The 25830-nt window shown below is 36.2% G+C and overlaps 2 protein-coding genes across 4 annotated transcripts in view; one reads left to right on the plus strand and one right to left on the minus strand.

Moving 5' to 3' along the window:
• The window catches only part of LOC110448686 (regulator of telomere elongation helicase 1-like), a 50845-nt gene extending 31571 nt beyond the window's left edge, over positions 1 to 19274 (minus strand). Inside the window, exons 1-16 of the mRNA XM_021495066.1 lie at positions 19180 to 19274; positions 17045 to 17198; positions 15099 to 15324; positions 14657 to 14741; positions 13370 to 13451; positions 13073 to 13133; positions 12417 to 12501; positions 11942 to 12026; positions 11212 to 11277; positions 7945 to 8098; positions 7103 to 7141; positions 6212 to 6290; positions 5339 to 5439; positions 5004 to 5062; positions 2567 to 2641; positions 1029 to 1107 (exon numbers count right to left, since the gene is read on the minus strand). Of these exons, the coding sequence (XP_021350741.1) occupies positions 1029 to 1107; positions 2567 to 2641; positions 5004 to 5062; positions 5339 to 5439; positions 6212 to 6290; positions 7103 to 7141; positions 7945 to 8098; positions 11212 to 11277; positions 11942 to 12026; positions 12417 to 12501; positions 13073 to 13133; positions 13370 to 13451; positions 14657 to 14741; positions 15099 to 15324; positions 17045 to 17146 (1378 nt within the window). The 5' untranslated portion in view covers positions 17147 to 17198; positions 19180 to 19274. The remainder of the gene's footprint in view (positions 1 to 1028; positions 1108 to 2566; positions 2642 to 5003; positions 5063 to 5338; positions 5440 to 6211; positions 6291 to 7102; positions 7142 to 7944; positions 8099 to 11211; positions 11278 to 11941; positions 12027 to 12416; positions 12502 to 13072; positions 13134 to 13369; positions 13452 to 14656; positions 14742 to 15098; positions 15325 to 17044; positions 17199 to 19179) is intronic.
• Positions 19275 to 19482: 208 nt separating this feature from the next.
• The window catches only part of LOC110448696 (stathmin-like), a 42318-nt gene continuing 35970 nt past the window's right edge, over positions 19483 to 25830 (plus strand). For all 3 annotated transcript variants that reach the window (XM_021495074.1, XM_021495080.1, XM_021495081.1), the window contains exons 1-2: positions 19483 to 19551; positions 19852 to 19885. The gene's annotated coding sequence lies outside the window, so the exon portion shown is untranslated. The remainder of the gene's footprint in view (positions 19552 to 19851; positions 19886 to 25830) is intronic.

Consider the following 25830-nt stretch of genomic DNA (forward strand, 5'->3'; position numbering starts at 1 on the left):
TTTGACATATTTGACCCCTGTGACCTTGAAAGTAGGTCAAACCTTTTTTTGTTTTCAAACTTTGTCTGGCTCTATCCAAGGAAGACAACAGCCAAATATAAAGATTCTATACCTTTCAGTTCTTCAGAAGAAGTCGTTTGAAGTGTTTGACACATTTGACCCCTGTGACCTTGAAAGAAGGTCAAGGTCATTTTCGTTCTCAAACTTTGTCGGGCGTTTCCCGCAAGCCACCAGCCAAATATAAAGATTCTATACCTTTCAGTTCTTCAGAAGAAGTCGTTTGAAGTGTTTGACACATTTGACCCCTGTGACCTTGAAAGAAGGTCAAGGTCATTTTCGTTCTCAAACTTTGTCGGGCTCTTTCCCAGGAAGCAATCAATCAAATATAAAGATTCTATACCTTTCAGTTCTTTAGAAGAAGCCGTTTGAAGCATTTGACATATTTGACCCCTGTGACCTTGAAAGTAGGTCAAACTAATTATCATTCTCAAACTTTGTTGGGCTCTATCCCAGGAAGCCACCAGCCAAATATAAAGATTCTGTAACTTTCAGTTCTTCAGAAGAAGTCGTTTGAAGTGTTTGACACAGTTGACCCCTGTGACCTTGAAAGTAGGTCAAGTTCATTTTCGTTCTCAAACTTTGTTGGGCTCAATCCCAGGAAGCCATCAATCAAATATGAAGATTCTATACCTTTTAGTTCTTCAGGAGAAGTTGTGTAAAGGAAAAATTGAAGGACGAGGATGGACGGACGACGGACGACGCATCCCGACATAAGCTCACTTGCCCTTCGGGAAGGTGAGCTAATAATATGATGTGTCACAGCTTGTCTGAAGCAACGTTCTCTGTCCTAACTTATTATAAAAGTGAACAAAGAACAGACTCTAATGGAGAATTGTTCCAGCAGTTTCGGTTTATATCAGGCCAAAGAAATTATTGACTATAGATAGTTATTTCCATCAGTGAGAGCTTGACAGATAAATTTTATGAAGATTGTGGTGAACCAGCTCATGCAAAACCTCATCACTTACCCTGTTTCTCTGCTGCCTTGCTCCATAAATCTGCCTTCTTCCCAAACTTCTTGTTACTCTGACTTTCCTGTATATGTACCTGTCGAGTACAAATATTAAAATAATATAAGACATGTATACATTTACTATCATCTACTGGTGAGTTAAATCAGTCTTCGAATTTGGGATCTACACACCATAGACAATTAGGTCTATATGATTAAGATGTCTTATAGACCTACCGGTACTGAAAGGTTGATAGATCAAACTTGACCAAGATAATTTTACTTGTAAATTTAAGTGTTCAATAACATGAAATAAGGAAAAAACGTGTTATGATAAAGGAAGACAAGTAATCTCACAGACGACTTTTCCCCTCACTATTGTACTAATCATTGAATCATATACATCATAGGATATAACTTCATATCTAATAGAATCTCTCAACCCCTTGGGGTGAGATAGGGGAATCTCAACCCGAGGGGAAAGATTCTTAAGTTGCCAAACACAAGACTTTGCTGAGTGTTTGGCAACTTAAGAATATTTCCTCGAGGGTTGAGATTCCCTTATCTCACCAACAAGGGGTTGAATGATTCTTTTTCTCTTACCCTGTTCACCCATTGGTATCATAAACAAAATGAAGTGACGTCATACCATTGTTATGAATAGGGGAATCCCCCCGTCTCAACCCTAGGGCGAGACAAGGAAATCTCGCACCGGTAAAATGGTGGATATCCCTGTCCAGGGTAAGAGAAAACTTGGTTACCATAGACCTAGTGTTTTTACAGCGTGATTGTCTATGGGTCTGCCATTAAGTTCGAAAACTGAGTTTTACCACTGAAGAGGATAAGGAGACTTCTTATCTGTGTGCTGGGACGGACAGGGAATTAAAAAGGGACAATACTATTGGGTGAAGGAACTGAAAACTTTCTTAAAAAGTATATGTTTTCTTACAATGACTTAATTTTTAACAAGATAAGGTGTAAAATGTCATTAAAACAGTTCTATTCAATGAATTTATTCAATTTGAGCCAAAAACAAGACAAAAAGGTTAGTTTTAAAGTTTAGAATGAGGGTGACAATCAAAAGTTTTGCTCAATAATAGTTAAACTTTCGAAGAATGTAATAAACAATGATTTGCTAAGGGATTTATTTTCAACTCATGACCCTTGTATGTCAAATTTTGCAGTCATTCATAAATATAAGCCAAACATTTGTTTTCATTCATATCTTTCCAAACAAAGAGGCCTACCAGGCCTGTATCACTCATCTGTTATTAGTGATGCCCAATGAATCTTTACAAGTTGTATGAAGATTTGAACACATTTGAACTCTGTGACCTTTAAATGGATAAAGCTAAATTTATTTATCAAAGGAAATGTATGGTATGAGACTCTTTTTTTTTACCCTAAAATCCATAAAAGTTCAAAACCTAGAGTAGAGTCTGGCATCATAACCTCAGTAAAACACAGTTGTGATTCAAATTCTACACCTCTGGAAGAATTTCCGTATTCCCTGCTGGTGAGGTTAAGACAGTAGAGGATACCAATATTACTTACCTTGTAGTATTTGGCTATCGTCTGTTGATGTATGTGCATTGATTCTCCAAGACGAGATTCCCTCGAGAAAACAATCTAAACAAAACATCAAAACAATTATTGTTTACAGCACCGATATCACATAATTTTTCAAGAGAAGTAAAACACACTCTAAATGTTCATATATCTACAAGGGTAACGATACAGGCTACATTTCTACACCAATAAAAACTTAGTTTCTCTAAGGATTTGTTTGTAAAGTCTAAAGGCTTTAACAAAATAACGTCATACAATCTACGGGGCTATACACTAGAGGAATGAGCAACAGGTCTTTCTAGAGATAGCGGCTATCCACTAGAGGAATGAGCAACAGGTCTTGCTAGAGATAGGGGCTATACACGAGAGGAATGAGCAACAGGTCTTTCTCCAGATAGGGGCTATACACTAGAGGAATGATCAACAGGTCTTTCTAGAGATAGGGGCTACACACTAGAGGAATGAGCAACAGGTCTTGCTAGAGATAGGGGCTATACACGAGAGGAATGAGCAACAGGTCTTTCTGGAGATAGGGGCTATACACTAGAGGAATGAACAACAGGTCTTTCTAGAGATAGGGGATATACACTAGAGGAATGAGCAACAGGTCTTCCTAGAGATAGGGGCTATACACTAGAGTAATGAGCAACATGGCTTTGTAGAGATAGGGGATATACACTAGAGGAATGAGCAACAGGGATTTCTAGAGATAGGGGCTGTACACTAGAGGAATGAGCAACAGGTCTTTCTCCAGATAGGGGCTATACACTAGAGGAATGATCAACAGGTCTTTCTAGAGATAGGGGCTACACACTAGAGGAATGAGCAACAGGTCTTTCTGGAGATAGGGGCTATACACTAGAGGAATGAACAACAGGGCTTTCTAGAGATAGGGGCTGTACACTAGAGGAATGAGCAACAGGTCTTGCTAGAGATAGGGGCTATACACGAGAGGAATGAGCAACAGGTCTTTCTCCAGATAGGGGCTATACACTAGAGGAATGAACAACAGGGCTTTCTAGAGATAGGGGCTGTACACTAGAGGAATGAGCAACAGGTCTTCCTAGAGATAGGGGCTATACACTAGAGGAATGAACAACAGGTCTTTCTAGAGATAGGGGATATACACTAGAGGAATGAGCAACAGGGCTTTCTAGAGATAGGGGCTGTACACTAGAGGAATGAGCAACAGGTCTTTCTACAGATAGGGGCTATACACTAGAGGAATGAACAACAGGTCTTTCTAGAGATAGGGGCTATGCACTAGAGGAATGAGCAACAGGTCTTTCTACAGATAGGGGCTATACACTAGAGGAATGAACAACAGGGCTTTCTAGAGATAGGGGCTGTACACTAGAGGAATGAGCAACAGGTCTTGCTAGAGATAGGGGCTATACACGAGAGGAATGAGCAACAGGTCTTTCTCCAGATAGGGGCTATACACTAGAGGAATGAACAACAGGTCTTTCTAGAGATAGGGGCTACACACTAGAGGAATGAGCAACAGGTCTTCCTAGAGATAGGGGCTATACACTAGAGTAATGAGCAACATGGCTTTGTAGAGATAGGGGATATACACTAGAGGAATGAGCAACAGGGATTTCTAGAGATAGGGGCTGTACACTAGAGGAATGAGCAACAGGTCTTGCTAGAGATAGGGGCTATACACGAGAGGAATGAGCAACAGGTCTTTCTACAGATAGGGGCTATACACTAGAGGAATGATCAACAGGTCTTTCTAGAGATAGGGGATATACACTAGAGGAATGAGCAACAGGGATTTCTAGAGATAGGGGCTGTACACTAGAGGAATGAGCAACAGGTCTTTCTAGGGATAGGGGCTATACCCTAGAGGAATGAGCAACAGGTCTTTCTGGAGATAGGGGCTATACACTAGAGGAATGAGCAACATGGCATTCTAGAGATAGGGGCTATACACTAGAAGAATGAGCAACAGGTCTTTCTAGAGATAGTGGCTATACACTAGAGGAATGAGCAACTGGTCTTTCTAGAGATATGGGCTATACACTAGAGGAATGAGCAACAGGGCTTTCTAGAGATAAAGAAGTAAAGAGGTCTAAAAGAAGACAGAGATTCAAAGTATTGTAAAGGGGCAGCAGATCAATTTTGATTTCTCAAATGTACCATAAGCAGAGGACACCAAAGAAAAAGGAACCCCACATTAGTCTCCTCACAGGATCATGCAGTTTGCCATTGAAGGGTAGTTCTCCTGGATTGTTTTCTATTTGAGAGTAATAAGTATTTGACTTACTTAAATTAAAGCTAACAGAATCGAATGTAGAACATCATTTACAATCTGAATTATTGTCTTATGTCTCCTCATAACATTTCAGTTGATAAGATGTAATGCAGCATGTTGATCACACAGATCTAGCTGTTGATGAAAAGTGCAGTACTATACCTTAAAGACATCAGCAATCTTGGATAGCCCCGCAGCTTTTGTGGTGAAGCCAGCGGAAGCTGGAACATACACACCAGTCATCTTTATATTCTCTCATAATGAGGTTTTATTTCAAAACAATCTTTTTCAGTTTGAGTGGGAAAGTATCATTAAAAATACAATTTTATCATAATAGATACTGCAATGTCAATTAATACCAAAAACATACTGGAGCAGAAACACAAAAACATGGCATTACACTGTCACTACCAGACAGAGCTTAATTTATTGTACAGTTTATGGAAAACTATCTGATAAACATGTAATTCTACCATTTAGAAATCTTCATTACTTACTGTCACTTGTAAGATAGTTGATCATCTTATCCAGCAAGTTAGTGAAGAAATTTTTCGTCTCAAAACCAATGTTCACTTTAGATAGAAACTCAAACATGAACCTGAAACAGAACACAGTAGTTCAGTTTAGTTTCTTTTATTTTCCAATATCGGATTTGCATGATCCTATCAATGCTTTTAAATGTCTTAATTAAAAGAATTTGATACCACATCCTCTGAACGACTGTTCCATAATTTTGCCGTGCTTGTAGAGAATTATTTTACTACTTGTACAGAAAATCATTTTGAATGACAGTAAAATCCCTGTATAAGGTACATATATATATTTCATCAAACAAGGAGTTGTACAGACAGAGACAGTAACACGGCCCGGTACAGGGGACGTCAGTGCCTCGTTCAGTACCGATGATACAATATGACACCAACAAAACACACTCTTTGGCCTTAGAGCACGAGCCACCATATGAAGTCAAAGAAAAAGAGTTTTATTATTCCTGGGATCCACAGTCATACAAGCATAAGGAACAATATCAAAGGAAATGTTAATACATTTGTACCAGTAATAATGATTATCTGATTTCTTGATATTGAAATTTGAATCATATTTGTGACTTTAAAATTCTTGAACGTGAAGAAACTCTTTTTTTTTTTAGTTTTTGAAACAGAATCTGTTACAGATGAGATTCCCCCTATTTGATATTAAAAACAGGAAGTTCACACAAGTTTTCAAGTATGGATATATATGTGATATAAGGTTGAGGACCATTCGATCCCTGATATGAAGGGCTAAATCTGAAAGCTTGGATCAACAGTGACTGTCCATATTTATTTCTATTTAAGGTGAAAGTTTTGGTTCTGGAGTGTATAACTTACATGCCAGGGTGGGTGACGCCATTGGAACCTGTGCCGATGTCCATACTGTCCAGGTTGTCCTCCAACTCCTTCAACGTGGCTGTAACATTAACATCTCAGTGACTTAAGGACACCAAACAGTCAACAGTTTACAACTACAAACCTGTCACGTACCATATTACAAACCAGAAGTGTCACCAAATAACTTTGAAAACTAAACAGTCACCAAAACAAACACACCAATAACAGTGACTATATATATATATAACCTACAACCTCCACAGCTCAATGTGTTTCTTCACCTTGTGTGATTGTCAATCACAGATCTTAAACAAATCACAACTAATATGAAAACATGATGTATTACATCTTGCCTTTTATATAACAAGAAAATGCCACAGGTCAAAGGGGGGAGGGGCATGAATGCCCCCTTTCCCTGTGGATGACCTATAAATAGGAAGTGACCTTGGCATTGACCTTGGGACCCTATAATATGAACTCATTCATATTCCCATACTTGACCTTTGCATAAACTTTGATGAAAATCTGTTCAGAAATGAAATGGGTAGAAAAATTACATTGAATTGGGATCCGACTGAACAATGTGACACGACACAAAAGGATGTGACAGGACTAGACAGACATGAGTTACACTATATGTTTCCCTATAAAAAATGGAGGTATAAAAATAACCATTCATACAAATGTTATCATATAGCAATGTAGCTCCAGATATTCCTCCCAAGTTCTTGTTATTAACAAAACTATTTCTCATCAGACATACAGTCCACCCATCCATTAATGACATTCCGCGTTACATGTGTTGAGCATTCCATGTAAATGGATTGTTTTCCCAAGTAAAAATAGATCCTTCTGATAAGTTTTGGTTCGTCTCTATTAAAATATGCTTACATTTCATTCTCAGTAAATCCTCAAGGGTGAATTCTGGTTCTGGAATAAAATAGAAAGAGAATCAGCATTACCAGCTAATTTCATGTATAATTTATGTTTGTATTACTATACTAGCTTCCACATCATTGTACAATATAATCTGTAGTTCACATCTTGATAATACAATGATGTTGCATTACCGCAGTATCTCATCTGACAGTTGTTACACACCATTAGTTGATAAAATTAAACAAACAAAAATTCCCAAAAATTAGTACTAATCTGTGCTATGGAAAAATGAGGTCATTATTCTTCCTTGATAATGTGTCCACCATTATAATAATAATAATAATAATCTTTATTTAAAGTCGTGTACAATTGTCAACAACAAACATAAGCTCTGTAGAGCTTTATATTAAGACGCCGCTAAGGAAACAAATGGTGTTTTCGTGGTGGAGGAAAACCCACGGGGGTAAACCCCTGTGACATCGGAGGGATAACAACTAACCCTATCAGACATCACTCTCTTTTTTCCACCACCGCTGGGGATCGAACCGAAATTCTTGGGAGAGCGAGTGGTCTGAAGCTCACACTTAATTGCACACAGTAGTACAATGACTGTGCGAGTTAGCGATCACGGCTACCGAGGCCGTGATATTCAATTTGAATTTTAGAAAGCAAACTGAACGTTAATCAAGGACAATCATCATACAAGTTCAATATAAATGTTTCCTTATACTTAAACAGAAGATTTAGTGAAAATGATGGGGAAAAAAATAATTAAAACAGCTTGCAGCTGAAATATACTTTAAGTGTTAATGCTATCAACTACACAAATGAAAAGATATATAATAATACCCTACCTGGCATACTAGATTCTGTCATTTCTACAAGACTCTGTGCCTCAGCTTGAGCCATCTCAACAAACTTATCAGCCAATCGACACACTTCTTCTATAGCTGTGGCCAAGTCAGCTGTTGTGAGATCAAAGGAGGAGCTCTCCTCACATATCTTCTCCTGTAATACCAGTGTTATACAGGCTTTAGGGGTTAAAGGAGGAGCTCTCCTAACATATCTTCTCCTGTAATATCAATGGTAAACAGACAATGGGGTCAAAGGAGGAGCTCTCCTCACATATTTTCTCCTATGTAATGTGTAATGGTAGTGAACTGTAAACTATAGGGAGTAAAGAGATACATACCAAATTATGGGCTTCATCAAAGATAACAACGTTTCCCTGCAGCTCCACTCCATGGGCTTTCCTCGACTCCTGTAATATCAGTGTTATACAGGCATTAGGGGTTAAAGGAGGAGCTCTCCTAACATATCTTCTCCTGTAATATCAGTGTTATACAGGCATTAGGGGTTAAAGGAGGAACTCTCCTCTCATATCTTCTCCTGTAATATCAATGGTAAACAGACAATGGGGTCAAAGGAGGAGCTCTCCTCACATATTTTCTCCTATGTAATGTGTAATGGTAGTTAACTGTAAACTATAGGGAGTAAAGAGATACATACCAAATTATGGGCTCCATCAAAGATAACAACGTTTCCCTGCAGCTCCACTCCATGGGCTTTCCTCGACTCCTGTAATATCAGTGTTATACAGGCATTAGGGGTTAAAGGAGGAGCTCTCCTAACATATCTTCTCCTGTAATATCAATGGTAAACAGACAATGGGGTCAAAGGAGGAGCTCTCCTAACATATCTTCTCCTGTAATACCAGTGTTATACAGGCTTTAGGGGTTAAAGGAGGAGCTCTCCTCACATACCTTCTCCTGTAATATCAGTATGGTATACAGACATTACGGGTCAAAGGAGGAGCTCTCCTCCCATATCTTCTACTGTAATATCAATGATAAACAGACATAAGGGGTCAAAGGAGGAGCTCTCCTAACATATCTTCTCCTGTAATATCAGTGGCATACAGACATTAGGGGTCAAAGGAGGCGCTCTCCTCACATATCTTCTCCTGTAATTTCAATGGTAAACAGACATTGGGGTCAAAGGAGGAACTCTCCTCACATATCTTCTGCCGTAATATCAGTGGTATACAGACATAAGGGGTTAAAGGAGGAGCTCTCCTAACATATCTTCTCCTGTAATACCAGTGTTATACAGGCTTTAGGGGTTAAAGGAGGAGCTCTCCTCACATATTTTCTCCTATGTAATGTGTAATGGTAGTGAACTGTAAACTATAGGGAGTAAAGAGATACATACCAAATTATGGGCTTCATCAAAGATAACAACGTTTCCCTGCAGCTCCACTCCATGGGCTTTCCTCGACTCCTGTAATATCAGTGTTATACAGGCATTAGGGGTTAAAGGAGGAGCTCTCCTAACATATCTTCTCCTGTAATACCAGTGTTATACAGGCTTTAGGGGTTAAAGGAGGAGCTCTCCTCACATACCTTCTCCTGTAATATCAGTATGGTATACAGGCATTAGGGGTCAAAGGAGGAGCTCTCCTAACATATCTTCTCCTGTAATATCAATGGTGTACAGACATTGGGGGTCAAAGGAGGAGCTCTCCTAACATATCTTCTCCTGTAATACCAGTGTTATACAGGCTTTAGGGGTTAAAGGAGGAGCTCTCCTCACATACCTTCTCCTGTAATATCAGTATGGTAAACAGACATTGGGGTCAAAGGAGGAACTCTTCTAATATATCTTCTCCTTTAATATCAATGGTATACAGACATTCGGGGTCAAAGGAGGAGCTCTCCTCCCATATCTTCTCCTGTAATATCAGTGTTATACAGGCATTAGGGGTTAAAGGAGGAACTCTCCTCTCATATCTTCTCCTGTAATATCAATGGTGTACAGACATTGGGGGTCAAAGGAGGAGCTCTCCTAACATATCTTCTCCTGTAATATCAATGGTAAACAGACAATGGGGTCAAAGGAGGAGCTCTCCTCACATACCTTCTCCTGTAATATCAGTATGGTAAACAGAAATTAAAACAGCTTGCAGCTGAAATATACTTTAAGTGTTAATGCTATCAACTACACAAATGAAAAGATATATAATAATACCCTACCTGGCATACTCGATTCTGTCATTTCTACAAGACTCTGTGCCTCAGCTTGAGCCATCCCAACAAACTTATCAGCCAATCGACACACTTCTTCTATACCTGTGGCCAAGTCAGCTGTTGTGAGATCAAAGGAGGTGCTCTCCTCTCATATCTTCCCCTGTAATATCAGTGGTATACAGACATTAGGGGTCAGAGGAAGAGCTCTCCTCACATATCTTCTCCTGTAATATCAGTGGGATACAGACATTAGGGGTCAAAGGAGGAGCTCTCCTAACATATCTTCTCCTGTAATATCAGTGTTATACAGGCATTAGGGGTTAAAGGAGGAGCTCTCCTCACATATCTCCTCCTGTAATATCAGTGGCATACAGACATTAGGGGTCAAAGGAGGCGCTCTCCTCACATATCTTCTCCTGTAATACCAGTGTTATACAGGCTTTAGGGGTTAAAGGAGGAGCTCTCCTCACATATCTCCTCCTGTAATATCAGTATGGTAAACAGAAATTAAAACAGCTTGCAGCTGAAATATACTTTAAGTGTTAATGCTATCAACTACACAAATGAAAAGATATATAATAATACCCTACCTGGCATACTCGATTCTGTCATTTCTACAAGACTCTGTGCCTCAGCTTGAGCCATCTCAACAAACTTATCAGCCAATCGACACACTTCTTCTATACCTGTGGCCAAGTCAGCTGTTGTGAGATCAAAGGAGGTGCTCTCCTCTCATATCTTCCCCTGTAATATCAGTGGTATACAGACATTGGGGGTCAAGGGAGTAACTCTCCTCACATATCTTCTACTGTAACCCTACCTGGCATACTAGATTCTGTCATTTCTACAAGACTCTGTGCCTCAGCTTGAGCCATCACAACAAACTAATCAGCCAATCGACACACTTCTTCTATAGCTGTGGCAAAGTCAGCTGTTGTGAGATCAAAGGAGGTGCTCTCCTCTCATATCTTCCCCTGTAATATCAGTGGTATACAGACATTAGGGGTCAAAGGAGGAGCTCTCCTCACATATCTTCTCCTATGTAATGTGTAATGGTAGTGAACTGTAAACTATAGGGAGTAAAGAGATACATACCAAATTATGGGCTTCATCAAAGATAACAACGTTTCCCTGCAGCTCCACTCCATGGGCTTTCCTCGACTAAAATTTGAAAACAAATCGGTCAAAAACATTCAATTTAGAGAAAAAATACATCTTTCTTAAATGACTATACTGTATTTAATGATTATTGCAACCTAACAAAACCATAAAAGATATGAATTGTTTCTTCTAGCTCGTTCTAAATTTTTAAAGGGTGTTGTACACAGAAAATTTCATCAAGATATCTTGTATAGTTTAAAATCTAGTCTGGTCAAGCTTCACTGACAATTTTGCACTAGTGTGACCTGTGACCAAGAGATAAAGATCACAGTGACCTAATTACAGTGTACAGAACACCTCAAACATTTATTTTAATTCTTCATTTCTTTACTGATGATTGCATACAGCCCGGAGGCTACTAGATGCTTTCAGACATTTCATCAAGATATGCTTTTTAAAACGGTTTAAAAGTTACAACCTGAACAAGATGGTTTTAGAAGAACCAAAAGAAGATCCAGGAGAACCACATCCTCGATATCCAGGGGTTACGCTCACCTACGCTCTCTACACTATCTCGCTTTCTGTGTAGAGAGCGTAGGTTAGCGTACGTAGCCCCTAGGCCTGGATATCGAGGATGGAAGAACCAGTACTCATACAATATATCTCATTAGAAAGGGGAAAAAAAACGAATTACAGATGAATACCAAATGATAATTTTTTTTACCTTTGCATCTAGCAAATAATTGTATGGCATAAATATAATTTCAGCATCATTTTTCAGTTCTTTAGCCAGGTAATATGGACAAACTCTGAAACAAAATACATTTTGTCAAAATTTAAGAGAGGGTTATGAGGACATGGCATTAAAATCAATACTCAAACCCACCCCAAATATCGAAATAAATATCAAATTTGTATACACAGCATGTTACTTTTGTTATTTTGAGAAACATGAAAGATTGGATGTACCAATCAAAAGATAAAATAAAAGTGGATGAAAGAATAATGTACAGTTACCGGTGCATCTAGACAAGGCCATCTCCTATTATAATCTTGTTAAAAAATATATATCAGAACACACCTTCAGTATGTAAGTGCAACAAATAATTTTTGCATAGAGAACTCTCTTGATCATTTAAATACTCATTTTTCCAAACGTTGACAGAATTGTATAGGTTTAGAGCTGTTGAAGTTCGTACTTATTTTTCTCTCCGTATCCCACTATATCCTCAATGTCCACCACATTCCCCACCAAGTGACGGGCATCACTGTTCCTCTTCACGTCTATACATAGAAAAATCCAAAATGAAAGAACTTTGCACAAATCTATTATTTGTTAGTGAACATTCATCAACTTGGGATCCTGTTCTGTAATATTGTTTAGTGTATATATATATATATATATATTTTTTATTTTTTTTTACTGAACATTGATTAACTATTCTATATACTGTATATAACTTCCATTTCAGAGGTTAAACTTTTTTTTTCAGTGGTTTAGAGTCGAAACATCGGCCATTTGCACTCTGTGCTTGACAAAGGAAACAGACATTTTTGAAAGCTCCCAATATAAGTTTTCAATTACTGTTTGTATTCAACACAAACTTACCATTATAAATTTTTGTGTTTTTATTCACATAGAATAGATCGTGAATTATAAATATTTCTACTTTGAACTGTAATATTTCTTCCAAGCCAAATTTCTCCCTCTGGCTTTTTATCAGAAGTTTGTCCATATAAAATGTACGCTTACCAGTACTGCTAACTACATCCATTACACAGCATTTCACTTTTCTTTTTCTCTCATAAAAAAGGGATAAATGAAATGAAATATCAATTTTCACACAATACTCACCATCAAATTTGTTGTAGTAGAAACAGGTCCTGGCATTAACCTTCGCACGACACATGTGAACCTGAATAGGAAATAAATTAAACCATTCAAAATTAATAATACCCCCCTTATGAGTATTTTGACTCTCCCGTAGCCAACATGGTAAGTGGAGGTCCACAACAGATAGTTTAGGATTGCCTATAGCCCCTCTGAAGCCCCTGTAACAAGAATCGTCCCAACTTCTATGGTCAGAAGTACCCTATCTGAATGGCAATAACAGGAATTGCCCCACCCTGCAGCCCTATAACCAGTACTTACCTTATTTGTATTACTTTGTTCCTTTCTGACCTGCTCATGGATACACAACTGTTCTCTGGACCCAATCACGCTCACCTTCATGCTGAAGATAATTAACAAAGCAATAGCATCAATACTGCTCAAAGTCACGCATCACAGCAAACACCCCTCAATTTGAAATAAAAATTCAGCCAGTTCAAATAAATAGTTCAGTCAGGCTGTCAATGCTATCCCGAAGAATGATAAAAGTGTGACCAAAATGTGACCTTCCCCTAAGGCATACAGATGCAAAAGTGGTATATGAAACACTGCCTTTCCATCCTTCATATATCCCTAATATTCCATTGAGATATCTTAAGCAAGTCAGAAGTTATTGCATTTTGACCTTTGACCTTAATGTGACCCTGACCTTGGACATGCAGACCCAACTATAATTGCACAACATCCCCTTGCAAACCTACATTTATCCATAAAATATGTCTCAGACAATGAACTTAACCTTTGACCTCAATGTAACCTTGACCTGAGGTGTAGAGATCCAATAATGGTATTACACAAAAAAAAACATTGAATTGTATTAAGGGAGTTAGAAGTTATGGCCTGGAAAAGGAATTTGACCTCAATGAGATATTGTCCTCGGGTATATCATCCCAATAATATGACACACTGTCTTGCCATCCTACAAATATCTCTTAAATTTCTTTGAGCTATCTTCAGCAAGTCAGAAGTTATGGCCTGGACAATGAAATTGACCTTTGGCCTTAATCTGACCTTGACCTTAGGCGCAAGGGCCCAATAGTAGTATGCAACACACTGCACCATCCTTCATATATCCCTTTCTTTGAGCTATATTCAGCAAGTCAAAAGTTTTGGCCCGTACAAATATGTCCGACGGGTGGACGGGCAAAGCGGCAACTATATGCTTCCCGATTTTTTTTCCGGTAGCATAAAAAAAATAAACAATTCTTCATCACTTTGCAAATTAACATTAAAAAATTTCAAACCCTTAATTACAAAGGGATTTTTTACCTTTTGAAATGACATTCACATGCACATTCACATCAGATTCTGTTTACTACTTCAAGGCTACTTTCTCATTTAACAAATGCTTCCATTTCATTAAACTTAACAGTGTCTCCTTTTTTAAGTGCCTCTTTGGCTATCACAAGTCGGACCCAGGACTACATGTCAAGTGATCCACTGAACCAGCAGTTAGCAAATAGACTGATTACTATGGTGACAATAGTTCCCCCAGATGTGAGGTGGATAAAACAGAGATTTACACCAGGAACACGAGAGAATTGTTACCTGTTGTAAGCAGTCCTCTTGAGCTCATTCACTGCCTGGGATAACTGAGAATGAGTCCTGGACGCATATATTATCTTGGGTACGGCTATATACAAACAGACAAGAAAGACAATCGTCATTTAAACTTATCTTAAGTATAACGAGTTTATGTTCATAAATAAAAAAAGAGTTCATGAAAATATATATAAAAGTATCCTGATTTAATGAATTCTTTTTTGTTTATATTACACAGAATGTACATTTTATAACTACAAATTAAAGTATTTTGATATTGTCAAAGAACTGCAGTGATATGTCAAAACTTTATCATGATATTTTCATGTTATAACAAGTGTTCAAAGGATATTTGATAAATATAATCCACTATTCCTTGCAACCAACAAATGATCATTTTATTCAAAATGGTGTGTTTTTGCTGTGATAATGGAAAGAAATGACTAACCAAATTCTGCGCCTCCCCATGTCTGTCCTGTCGAAGCCTCCAGGCTCTTCACCAGGCTATTGACATTCTCCGGCCTCACAGAGCCCTGCTCCACGAAGGACGAGATGTGTATCTGTCTGTTTAGCTCTGTCTGGGCCTTGCGTCCTTGGAGCCAGCCAAGACAGGAACACAATAAGCACAGAGTCTTTCCTGTTCCAGTCGGACTTTCCAACACAGCATTCTGACCCTGTACATAAAACAACACTCTCTTATCTCCAGACAACCACATGTCTTCACTCTCTGTGGACGTTTATACATTCAATGTTAACATGTTTATATAATTAATCCCATATTCATGCAGACAACTGTTTCCAGATATCATTGTTTAGAGTGCTCCTATCTACTTACAACAGCACAGTACTTGCTTAAGTCTCAATAAGATGGACCTTTCATGACGACTCCTGATCACTTACCCTTATTCATTGACTTGAAATCAGCAAACTTTTATACAGGTTGCATTTTGCTTCAATTCAACTTTTCATTTTTGCATAACAAATCTTAAAACATGACATTTGCTCTACAATTTTGATAAATGAGGTCATTGCGAGTACTTTTTAAGATTTTTATTCGAAGAATTCTGTTTGTTATTATTATTGTTATAATCATGACTTAGCAAGAGTACAGCAGGGTGGAACAATATACGCCCATCGAATGCCATATAGTGTTATATACTATCTTGCATTAAAATAAGATTTGCATCACCTTAAGAGTGGCTAGCTAGCATGCTATAAATCTCACCTTTCAATACAAAATCAATGTTCAATTTTCTTTAATTTTTTAACAGTTTGATGAAAACAAGTAATCAAAAGATTAGTCTCCAACTCATTAAACACAACAACATATCATGATTATAAAGCCTACCAAGTTTCAAAGAAATCAATCAAAAAATGTAGGAGGAGATTGCCGGACAAAAATAAAATACTGAAATAAACAAAGGTCAATAACTTTAGCAAAAATTGTTGAATCAAAAATCTTTTCAGGGAAACACAACAATATATCATGATAATAAAGCCTATTATGTTTCAAAGAAATCAAATAAAAATTGTAGGAGAAGATCTCCGAACAAAATAATAAAATACTGAAATAAACAAAGGACAATTACTTTTGCAAAAATAGTCAAATCAAAATTCTATTAAGGGAAACATAACGTCATATCATGATAATAATGTATACCAAGTTTCAAACAGATCGGTCAGAAAATGTAGGAGGAGATTGCCGGACAAAAATCAAATACTGAAATAAACAAAGGGCAATAACTTTTGCAAACATTGTTGAATCAAAATTCTTTTTAGGGAAACGCAACTTCATATCATGATAATAATGTATACCAAGTTTCAAAGAGATCCGTTGAAAAATGTAGGAGGAGATTGCCGGACAAATAAAAGTTTACGCCAGACGGACGGACGACACAATACCATAATACTCACGTCAAATTTGACTGGCATATAAAAAGGGTTAGGTGTAAATGAAAATTGTCAGGTCGACATTTTTTCAACCCAATGGAAAATATATCCAATTTAACATTTGCATGATTCTTATCACACACACCAAATCTCAAAAGATTTTGGCAAAACCTGTGGTACTAGTTAAAACGTTGCAGTCAGAAGTTTCAAACATACTGTTTGATTAAAAGGCCAATAGCTTCCATAAATGAATTTTTGTTTGCGGCATTCTAATTCTAGTATTCTAGATGAGGCACCCTTAAGTATGAGAGTGTCTTATTACCAACAAAAAAAGTTCTGAATAATTAAATTAGGATTTTCTTTATCTACTTCAGCTAGAACAAATCAAGAAAGTTTACAGTTGATTTAAATAAGATGTACAACGTTTGGAAGACTATTACAAAATTCTTACAAAGTTGATTAATAGGTACAGTGTACACCCAACAAGAGAAAATATGTTGTTACCGTTTGGAGACTCTCCAGAACCTTATCCATGTAGGCCTCCTGACAAGCATATGGTTCAAATGGGAAGTTGATGTGAACACCCCTCAAACTAATCATAGGCATGATGATTCCTTTCTGAAGTTTACTCAGTGTACAAACTTCATATCATAACCGTCTGAAAAGAGAATCATACTTCAGTCATAATGTGTAGCAGGACTGTACTGGGTTGTTCGTCAGCGACCAGGTAACTCAATTAGTAGAGCGTCCGTCTAGACTTTGTAGGGTCCCAGGTTCAAATCCCGGTCTGTTCGATCATTGCATTACTATTTCTCCTGTTACAATTACGTCAGTCAAGCTGTTTGGGGGAAAAAAAGAGTCATGTAAGATTACTTTTCTTTCTTTCGTGTTACACTTACCAGTATTTCTAAATTTCAGGTTATCGTAAATTAATAATAAATATGTATGTAAAATTCTTGGTCAAAGTCTGGTCTGTGAAAATTTCAGTATCACTGTGCACACATATATATTACAAGTTTGCTGATGTCATTGGTTTGGGTAGTGAAAGCACGGAATTAGACGCTACTGTGTATCTAAATCTGTGGTGAAAGTAAACAATTAGTTTTACATCTGCAAGGATGCTGAATGAAATGAAGCAGCTACAGCAAATAAATTCACAATATTTTACTCAAATACCTGTATACATACAAATAAGTTACATTTGTAGATTTTACAATCCAGACCAAGATACATTACGACAGGATGGACACAGAATATAATGGCTACACAATAGTGACTGTTGCACGACTTTTTTGCAAAAAAAATCCATTTTAATAAGCTTTCGAGCTTTCATGGGCTATCCTCAGGTAATTATAGAACAATGTTTGTGTTGTATTAATTGTATAAATATATTACCTATATCTTAAAATCAGTTATGAATTTTAGTTTCATATATAATGTAATATTTTAAGATAATACAATGTTTTATTACTAACGATAACTTAATTCATGTCGGTTCATTAGTATTTGAGCGTCCGGAGAGCTTGTAGGAAGGGGATGCCCAATCACCTGCTCCTTGGACTGCTCCAAAAACCTGTGATATTCTGTTTAATATTTTTAGTAATAAATATGTATGTTGTACTGTAATATGTATGCCAACTGTCATGTTACATGTGATGTCTATATATGATCTAATTCCTGAAATAAACATTATTATTATTTTTAATTATTTATCTAATTATTGTTTTATGTAGTTCTAATCAAATACAGTGTCAGCAGGACATCCAAAACAAAGGGTGCACATTTAGATAATTATTATTAAGCCATATGCCAAAGATTATTAAAGATTCAGAATTGATAAATGTATACTAACAATTCATATCTGAAGGAATCTATTCAAGTTCCATTAAACCATTTCCTGAGTATGAGTAGTTTGTACACATTTCACAAAATGTTAATAATATATACCTTAAAGTCATATGCTTTCAACTTAAAATTTAATAGTGTTCCCAGTAGAATTTTGATTTCTGGTAGTAAATGTACCTGGTGATTTTTCGCAGACCCTGATAATGGGTCGTGTTTTTATAAAGAAGGTTGGCGTTAGTTTATCGATAAGATATCAATACAGATACACAGATTTTATTCTGACTATAGAAATGTTTACATTTCCTCTGCTGTCAGCTCTATTTTATAAATAAAAGTTGACCGATATTAAAAATAATAACATGATTTATAATTATTTGTGCAAGTCCATTGGATAGTGTCACAGCTCTGTAATCATAAGTTCATAAATCAACAATTATCTGTTTTTATTATTATATTTCAGGTAACCCATATAAGCTAACAAGTTAAAAAAGTAGTTCAAATTTAAAGTTGGTATAGGCCTGACTATGTTCTTATATTTATGTTATATGAGATATAACCGTCTAGATGGGAAAACCAATCTACTATAAGGAGATTTTTTTCATCTAGACATTCATTTTTTATTGATATAGGCTAACGTCAATCTCCTGTGGTTTAGGGCACTTCAGGTTGTTTTTGGATAAATCGTCACCCCTCATCCCCCATGTATATTGTCAACAATGCATCCGAATAGTGTCACTTTGTCCATGGCACGCTTCAATATTCCAACCTATTTGTAAATAAACTCGAACACTCACCATTCAAAAGACATTGAAATTCAAATTTCAAGTAAAAAAACTCATTAGTTCTTTCTTTTGACAGACATGTGCGAAATTCACATCCATGTTGTCATTATTTTTACCGCTATATGACGTCACATGTCAGTCACGGGCAAAAAGAATTGGTATTATCCTGATATGAAAGATGAATATTTATATTATATACCGCCTTTTCAATTGCTTGAATATATCTTTTTGGTAAGTATTTTATTTCTTCAATATTTTACTATTGTAAAATTTATATTTTTTAAGTAGCCAATGGCATTCAAGCTTTGAATAAACTCGGATCGCTCGAGAAGCGCGCGTTGTAAACGACCAAAGAAGAAAAGCCGCATCGAGGACCGTCGGCAGGTAACGTTAGACAGGCAGTTTTACCGAATGTTATCTACTTGATTTAATGTTTACACTTATTGTATTCAGTGTCAGCATTTGCTATCTTAAAAGGCATATAACCAAATATATTTCATTTCATTTGCAATTATTCTTTTCAGAAATAACAATGTAATTCTTGCACGAATATTGACGAAATCATGATGATGGATAAATTATGATAAAGTCCGTTACTTTAATATTGCCAGACAGTGCATGCATACTGCAGATATTTCGTGCCGTCTACAAGGTGATCTAATACCAGATTTTGGATATTTACAGATTGCTTGGAAAACATTTCTTCATTGAAAGAAAGGTTTGTATGATTTTTTAATTAGCTACTTCGGTGTCTACGTTGTTCTAATGCGGTCAGTAAGCTATTTCACATGCTTTTTTTCCCCAAAATCAAAGTTGATGGTTAATTATATTCCGTTTGCTTTAGAAACAGCTTGAAACGTTTTTTAGTTCCTGTTCATAATTAGACAATTAACCATAGCTTGAAAGTTGAGCTGCGTTTTTACATGCATATTGATTATGCAAATTGTATGATTTGATGACTAATTTACTACTGAATAGTAGACTGAAAAAGAAACAAAAAAAGCTTCATATCCATGGTATTAAATGAATGTGATGAACTGTTAGAATGTTTTGATTTCAGTAAATTGTTATTTATAATTGATATTTGCTTTTCAAGAATCTCGGTATATATATGAGTCATTATCAGAAAATGTCAATTTTCTGAATTGAAAAAAATGCAAAAACAACATCAATAAACAATCAGTTTAATATAACCAAACTGAAGTACATATATCAGTATTTCATTATTTCAATACCGGAAATCTGAAATATTACCTGTTTGGTTACCATAGCAACGGAAATTTGGTAATTAAGGTAAAAATGTCCATTATGTTACCAATTTTAAAATTGATTTTTGATAGGTAAAAAACAGGAACTTTTACTTAGATTTTGTTTAATTTAGAACAGCAGTACAATTTCATAAGTAGGACATGGACAATAGTTTCCTCAGTTTTTTCGTTAGGGCAAAAATCAAACTATATCAATGGCTTAGGTAATTGCATAGTGACGGGGTCTGTTCCGAATAGAATTTGTAACGTAAATGCATATGCTTGTTTANGATCTATTATAATATTGAGATTCATTGTATTCTGTTCAGCACTACGATGGTCTGCAATATTAATGTATTATACGACAGGGCCTACTGTTAGTATGCCCACCCTAATGGCGTAATGCAACAAGTCTTATTAAAGTGGTTGTACTAAAATGGTTTTATCTTCCCGAAAAATTTCCCTTTTTTATCTTTTGTTACGTGGCATCATACGTGCACAGGGACCAATCTTATTTTAGGGAAAAGACTTTTTTGTGATATATACAGAAGCAGTCATGATTTCTGCAACCACAACTTTTTCGAGTCATCCTTCCTGTTTCAGGAAGAAATGTGTCCCATGGCAAAACTGGTAACTGGCGAAAGTCAGTCGCCAATCCAGCTATAGGCCTTAGTAACCAGGTCCAATACTGCAATCTGTCAATTGAGATACATTATGTCTACTGGCCGGAAATCTTGCATTGAAAAGGGAAAACAATTCTCACAAATTATATGTACAACTATACTATTAAAAATCTTTTTAAAACCTATATAAGATCAAAGAAAACTACATACAGTATTACAGTATACAAAACTGTAGGTTTCTATTAATCGCCCATCTATCCACTTTAGTTATTTTCCACCATTTATGAATTTTTAAGGTATCCCCAATAATCAGGCATGGGGTAATGGTAATTAATTGCAATTAATTAGGGCCCCGTATCAGAGATACGGGTGCCCTATAGTAATCACTCTGTCTGTCCGTCCACAAATTTTGTTCCTGGCTGATAACTTTGGTATTTATTGACCGATGTACATGAAACTTGGTCAATATGTTCAGTTCACAAAAATACACATTGAAGTAAAAAGTCAAGGTCATTAGGTTCAAAGGTCAACGGTCAAATTTTACATCTTTTCACTGATGAACATTTTGTTATGACATTATGAAGCAAAGTTGATCAGAATAAAACAAGGAGTCAACTGACCAAAGTCAAGGTCATTGGGTCAGGGGTCAAGGTCAAATTTTGTAGCTTTTCACTGGTGAACATTTCGCTATGACATGAAGCAAAGTTGTTTGGAATTGAACAAAGAGACACGCTGAGGTAAAAAGTCGAGGTCAAGGTCATTATAATCAAAGGTCATGGTCAAATTTTGCATCTTTTCACTGATGAACATTTTGTTATGACATGATGAAGCAAAGTTAATCAGAATTAAACAAGGAGTCAACTGACCAAAAGTCAAGGTCATTTGGTCAAAGGTCAAGGTTATTTTTTTTATCTTTTCACTGGTGAACATTTTGCTATGACACTTTGAAGCCATGTTGCTCAGAATTAAACAAGAAGTCAATTGACCAAAGGTCAAGGTCACTTGGTCAAAGGTTAAATTTTGTATCTTTTCCCTGATGAAAATTTTGTTATGACATTTTGAAGCAATGTTGTTCAGAACTTAACACAGAGTCAACTGACCTTAGGTACAGGTTACGGGGTCCAAAGGGTCAAGGTCAAGTTTTGTATTTTTCACTGATGAACATTTTGTTATGATATTAAGAAGCAAAGTTAGTCGGAATTAAAGAATAAGTCAACTGACCAAAGATCAGGGTCACTGGGTTAATGGTTAAGGTCATTTGGGTCCTGTGGATCTCTGACTTTGACCCTGGCTCTTGAGCGAGGAGGTATATAAGGTGAAATAAAACATATCAAAGCTGACAAATGAGTATTGCACCGGTATTAACATTTCTGTTAGCCCAGCAAATATGGAGGTGGAAGGAAACAAGACTCACATCATAGTACATGTAAAATGATTCCTTGCGATTATTTTTGAAGTCCAAATGTCAAACGTCAAGCTCAGCTATATGGGCAGATTGCTTCTTGATGATTATGGGGGATATATTGCCACAAGACGGGGCCCTTACTGACCTGACTAGTAATTGGATGTAATGTGCAATTGAGGATTTTTTACAATTACATGTAGTGGTAATTTAATTAATTACATTGAAAAATGGATATAATGCCCAATTACTTCTAATTACTTTAATGTTGAGTGTTGATGTTTCATGCATCCTTTAAACAATTAAATCTTCATTATGTAATTACAAGGGTACAGGTAATAAGTAGAGGTTATACCTGTTTGATCCTAATCCCCTTTTTCTAGCTTAGCTATTGTCCTTCCCAGAGACCAGGTAACTTGTGATTTTAATAACAAAGGATTGCCACACAGTGAGTACATGTATCATAACAGGGTAGACCATTCAGAGCATTCTTTCTTTGTAAGGGTGAACTTATAGTGAACAGTACTAACAGTAACACTGAATTACATGTGCACCTTCACATGAAAACTAGAACAACAACATTCCTGATAGTGGCTATTAGCCACACAAGTGAAATATATTTGTTATTACTGAAGACACCATTATATTTTCTATTTAATTCATTTTTAAAGCATAAAAAATGTTATGCATTAAAAAAGGACGTGAATCAGGAGCGTTATAATAAGCACCATATATATCCTAATGACGTCGCACTTGACAACAAAGTTGTGCACCATTTTGAATGGGAAACGCAACACAATTCAAACGTTTTCTGCTATTTTCTGGTATGATTGCTTATAAAAAGGTAATAATTGTATATTTATGTAAATGTGTGTGTACCAAACATTTACCATAACAACCACTTATTCTACCGTCGCTTCATTTGAATCTGAACAAAAAATTGTTGCCTTTGAATGCAGCGAATAGAAGATACCGTTATGATTGGTCAATATCAAAAAGTGATATTTTCAAAATGAAAATATCACTTGATATTTGTCACAGTGTGAAAGATATCAGTTTTATCAAGTTGATAGAATCTGATATTTCACTGGCAAAAAATGTAATAAATGTATGTCTAGTATTTCATGGGAATTTAGTCAGAGACAGCCGAGTATACATGCATGATTCATACTGTCGCCAGCAGTTACTACATTTTAAGGATTGACTTTGTAATGTTTTGATTTGCATGAAACTTTTTACACATGCTTATGAATCGATATTGCTCATTCCAGTTTTGATTTTTGCCCTAGTCTGAAAATCAACAATGCCACCAATGGCCATTTTTGGTTTCATTATAATTATAAGTCTGCACCCATTTTGTCCCTGCTGTCACTCATGAAGGAATGCTTCAATTTTCATAAAACAACAGTATTTTTTTACAGTAAAAAAGTACAGTTATTTTCCCAATTCATAAAGGAACAGCTGGGTGTTGTTAAATTGAGGTAGCAAAAACACTGATGGTAAAAAACAAAATGAAACAAAATCGTGTAAATAAAAATGAAGTAAACAAGACACCTGTTCTGTATGTTATCGTCACATTTAAAAACCAAGGAAACGCAATGAAAATAAACAAAAAAATATAACAAAATTCAGGGAATAAACGCCTTGACCGTGTTTGTATTAGTTCATACTATAAAATGTAAACAAACCGACTACATGTTGATTATGATTCTAGTTTTAATGGTTGTCAGCCAATATCGGCAGTGTACCTCTTATGATTAATTCTGGAAACAATTTAGATACTTTTTTTTTAACTCATGGTTAGATAGATCCTTATAGTCGAGGTTTATTTCAGCAGCGAGTTCGTCTAGTGTCACTGTCAGCGTGTCACAATGTCAAACCAAAATTGTTTACTTACTCCAAGCAGGTGTATCCAATGAGTCGAGAGTGAGGAAACATATTGTGGTTGTGGAAGAACAAGATTTTAATATTATCTCTGTGTCATATATTTACAGCGAATGAAATTGCTCATAGTATTGTCGACTTGTTCTCCCTACAGAAGTCGCAGATATTATAATAAACTTTTTTAAAGCTTGTTTTTCAGGACTCGTAGCAATTACAGACTATTAATTCATCAACAGTTGATGAAAAGAAATTAATGATTAATGATCAAATTTCAGCTGATTCCCAACAATAATTTCCATTTGGTAGTAACCATTCAAATGAAAGAATACTTTTATTTTCAAGATGGCTGCCAGAGCCCCAAATCTGAAAATCAACTTGGCCACCAGTGGCCATCTTGGTTTTGTAAAGTCACATGGTTTCCATTCAATTCAATGACTTGAAGAATGCTCGATTTTCATTTTAACATTTTACACATACCTATAGTATCAATCACCTGCTCAAATTTGAGCTTTATCCCAAATTCAATATGGCTGCCACTGGCCATCTTGATATTCAGTTACCTTTGTCCAAATTGTGTATGTTAATTCTTTTTCAAATGATGAAGTGTGTCAAACTGAATTTGATTCTTGTAATTTACTACCAATCTGACTGATACCATGTTACAAAATGCAACTGCATTATCGGAGATACATAATATATGTATTATCCATTTGGTGTTACTGGAAATAGCAGACAGACAGTACAGTTGATATGGTGCCACTCCTAACACTACTCACATGACCTTTACAAACTACTTTCTAGTGAATATTGATCTCTGAACTGCAGACTGGCAGTCTGAAGAATAGAAATCATTTGTCGTAGTTAGTACACTACTACAATGATATGTTCCTCGTACAAAGTACATGTTTAGGTGTAAAAAAAAAATCCACTCGTCTGACTCCTGACCTGCCAAATTTTTCGTTTGGACAGATGAAAAATTAATGCTTTACTAGATTTGTGAAAGCGAAATATTTTTCAGGGCAAGTGGAAATCCAGGCTTATGGGGTTCTTGTCTTAAATAAACAAACATTTGAATGGAACAAGACATTGCTTGACCAATGTCAGTGGTTTTTATACGCCCGTCAAGTTTGACGGGAGTATTATGGTATGGCGTTGTCCGTCCAGCCGGCGTAAACTTTTGTTTGTCCGGCAATCCCCTCCTACATTTTTCGACCGATCACTTTGAAACTTGCAATTGGTATACATTATAATCATGATATGAAATTGTGTCTCCCGTAAAAGAATTTTGATTCAACAATTTTACCAAAAGTTATTGCCCTTTGTTCATTTCAGTATTTGAATTTTGTCCGGCAATCTCCTCCTACATTTTTCAACGGATCTCTTTGAAACTTAGTAGACTAAATAATCATGATGTGAAGTTGTGTCTCCCTTAAAAAAAAATGAATTAACAATTTTTCCAAAAGTTATTGCCCTTTGTTCATTTCAGTATTTGATTTTTGTCCGGCAA

The sequence above is a fragment of the Mizuhopecten yessoensis genome, unplaced genomic scaffold, assembly GCF_002113885.1.
Source record: "Mizuhopecten yessoensis strain PY_sf001 unplaced genomic scaffold, ASM211388v2 scaffold4135, whole genome shotgun sequence".
Lineage (NCBI taxonomy): Eukaryota > Metazoa > Mollusca > Bivalvia > Pectinida > Pectinidae > Mizuhopecten > Mizuhopecten yessoensis.